The following is a 2,691-nucleotide window of genomic DNA, read 5'->3' as shown; positions in this document are numbered from 1 at the left end:
TTTGATTTTCATGTATCAAAATACTAAGAATTATATTCTGCTTTGGAATATAAAATTAAAACCCTATGTTGTCATTCAAAAAAGTAAAAAACTTAAAAAATTATACGAATAAAAAATATTTAAAAATATAATTTTTTAAGAAAAACGTTGTTTTATAAGCGACTTGAAACTATGTAAAAAAATATTTTCAAAAAAATTTATACTTTTTGAAATAATGAGTGTTCTATGGACTATGATAAAAGAATCACCCAGTATAATACATAATATATAGAATATAGATAAATGTAATATTTTGATCAAATAATCTCATGATAATATTAAATAAATCATATTATATTGTATTACAATGTAATACCTAGGTGCATAATTATGGATTAATTACACACATAGACACAACAAATTGTCTTATTATTATAATTAAAATGATACACATTTCATCGTACCCTACTTAAATTGTCTCAATTATTATGTTTGCTATATTATATTTACAAATAATTTAATTTGTATAAAAAGTAAGTAACCAAAATAATATATAGAACATCACAATGGAAAAGTTGTGCAAACAAATTAAAAAATTATGTTGTCGATTTAGTATAAGAGAACAATGTAAAAGATTAAAAACCAATTAAAAAGTAATTAAAGTTCATTATATTGTATTATACAAATTACAAATGTTTTTTCAGTGATGAATCTTATAATTAATAAAAATGTACTATTTTGATGTTCATTAAAAAAGTGTTAAAATTATAAATTGTTGTACAACTTTAACAAAGACTTCAGTCTGTATACTAATATTTACACTGTTATATGACTCTTAGGGTAACGTAAATCGAGCAGTTGGTGTATAATATGAATTTATATTATTATGTGATAACCAATAACTGATAAGGCCTGTCAAATAATATAAACGATGGGAAATTTGGTGGGAACCTAAAATAAATTATACAACGGAAGTCCAGTGGATAGACCATAAAAAAATATCCATATGATATTATACCCTTGTCCTGCACCCTTGGCTAAGCCACTGATAAATGGTCAATGCATTAGATATGTACGTCATAATATTTTATACTTTTAAATCGATATTTTACCGTTGGTGACTATCTATTATACATTTATACGTCATATTATATAATATATAATTCACAATATTCGTATTCTATGTATGGCACTGTATATTAAAATATATTATTTCATAGCCAGTCGGGCAAAGTTATGTGGAAAAGAGCACCAATTGTTTTTTCTTAAGGAGTGCCTACCTAATACTTTTTAAGTTCTAACAAGTAATTTACTCAAATTAAGGCGAGAATATTTAAACACAGCTTGCTACAAAGATCATTATGCATTAACAGAGCAGATAAAAATATGGCATGTAATAGAAAATTTTGACAATTGGCTAAATTATAATAATATACAATATAATACAACATAGTGATCAATGATCACTTTTTAAAATTCAACTTTTTTATTATACAACATAGTGATCCTAACGAAATATTCCACTTTGATTCTCGGCGATACGATTGAAGGGGGCTGGAGCTAATCTAAGGAGTAAAAACTAGGCATTTTATATTTCTGTTTATCTGGGTCTTGTGTATGTGTTAAAAGTAAATGAACACTAGTGTACGTAATTCGTAGTACTGATCACGTTTTATAGGGGCATCATAGTGACCGGGATGTACGTCTGTAATTTTACCTATACGCGCATGAACATGTCAACAAATATTGCTTTATAAAATGACAAACATTTTTTTTTCAAAAAATACTACCTCTGACTTCAAGCGTAGTGATCAGTAGGATGTTCCGATTTTAATTTTGAAAGCAGATTTGAATTCTCCTCTAAATTTACTATGCTTTAACTGTCGTACATTTTTCATATTCTATATCATATATTTCATAGGTCTCCTCCTGCTAACGTCCAAGTCATTACTTCTTTTATTAGGCATCCGTCTGCTCGCCACGCATGTCCGGTTTTCTAACCAGATTTCGATCTCAATTCCCATTGTTGTGTTTCGGTATTAAATACTGGACCATGTATTATGCTTAGGATTTTCCTTTCAAATCTTCTTGGTTTCTCTTCGTCACCTTTAGTTGTGGACCATGTGGCACATCGCACATGCATAAGTCAGTACTGGTCTTATGTAGCTTATATATACAAATTTTCTTTGACTTTTTTCGATAGTGTTTTTGATTTAAACAGCGTCTCCATTGCAAAATATTTTTCAGCATCACATTTATTTCTTCATGCATAATATTTTTGTTGCTTAGAGTTACTCCAAGGTACTTAAATTCTTTAACTTGTTCCAATTTATTATTTTCTATTTTAAGGTTGGAACTATCCTCTGGTCCTCTTGTTTCTACCATGTACTTTGTCTTCTCCATATTTAATACTAGGCCCATATTTTTACCTGCCCTCATTAATTTCTTCAGATTCATTTGAACTTCTACTCGAGTATTTCCAGTGATTATAATATCATCTGCGTATGCAAGTATCAGTCCTCTATCAAGTGACCAGGCTTCTCCGTTTGACATTTCTCGGACCACAATTTCTAATGTCATGTTAAAATTAAAAAGTATGGGTGACATGGCATCTCCTTATCGTAGTCCACTTTTGATTTCAAAAGCCATAGACAGTTTATTCCTAAATTTTACTCTACTCAACGTTTTACTGTTGCATAGTTTCACCATTTT

The 2,691-nt window shown here is 28.8% G+C and overlaps 1 protein-coding gene across 1 annotated transcript; it reads right to left on the bottom strand.

Annotated features, from left to right (window-relative positions):
• Positions 1-2,043: 2,043 nt before the first annotated feature.
• Positions 2,044-2,559, bottom strand: LOC115033547. Its single transcript, XM_029486305.1, has one exon. The coding sequence runs from the start codon at positions 2,557-2,559 to the stop codon at positions 2,044-2,046; it is 516 nt and encodes a 171-aa protein (XP_029342165.1).
• Between the last annotated feature and the right edge of the window lie 132 nt (positions 2,560-2,691).

This window comes from Acyrthosiphon pisum, chromosome A1 (assembly GCF_005508785.2).
Source record: "Acyrthosiphon pisum isolate AL4f chromosome A1, pea_aphid_22Mar2018_4r6ur, whole genome shotgun sequence".
NCBI classification, from domain to species: domain Eukaryota; kingdom Metazoa; phylum Arthropoda; class Insecta; order Hemiptera; family Aphididae; genus Acyrthosiphon; species Acyrthosiphon pisum.
Note: the sequence above shows the minus strand (reverse complement) of the source record. Positions and strands in the feature narration are given on the sequence as shown.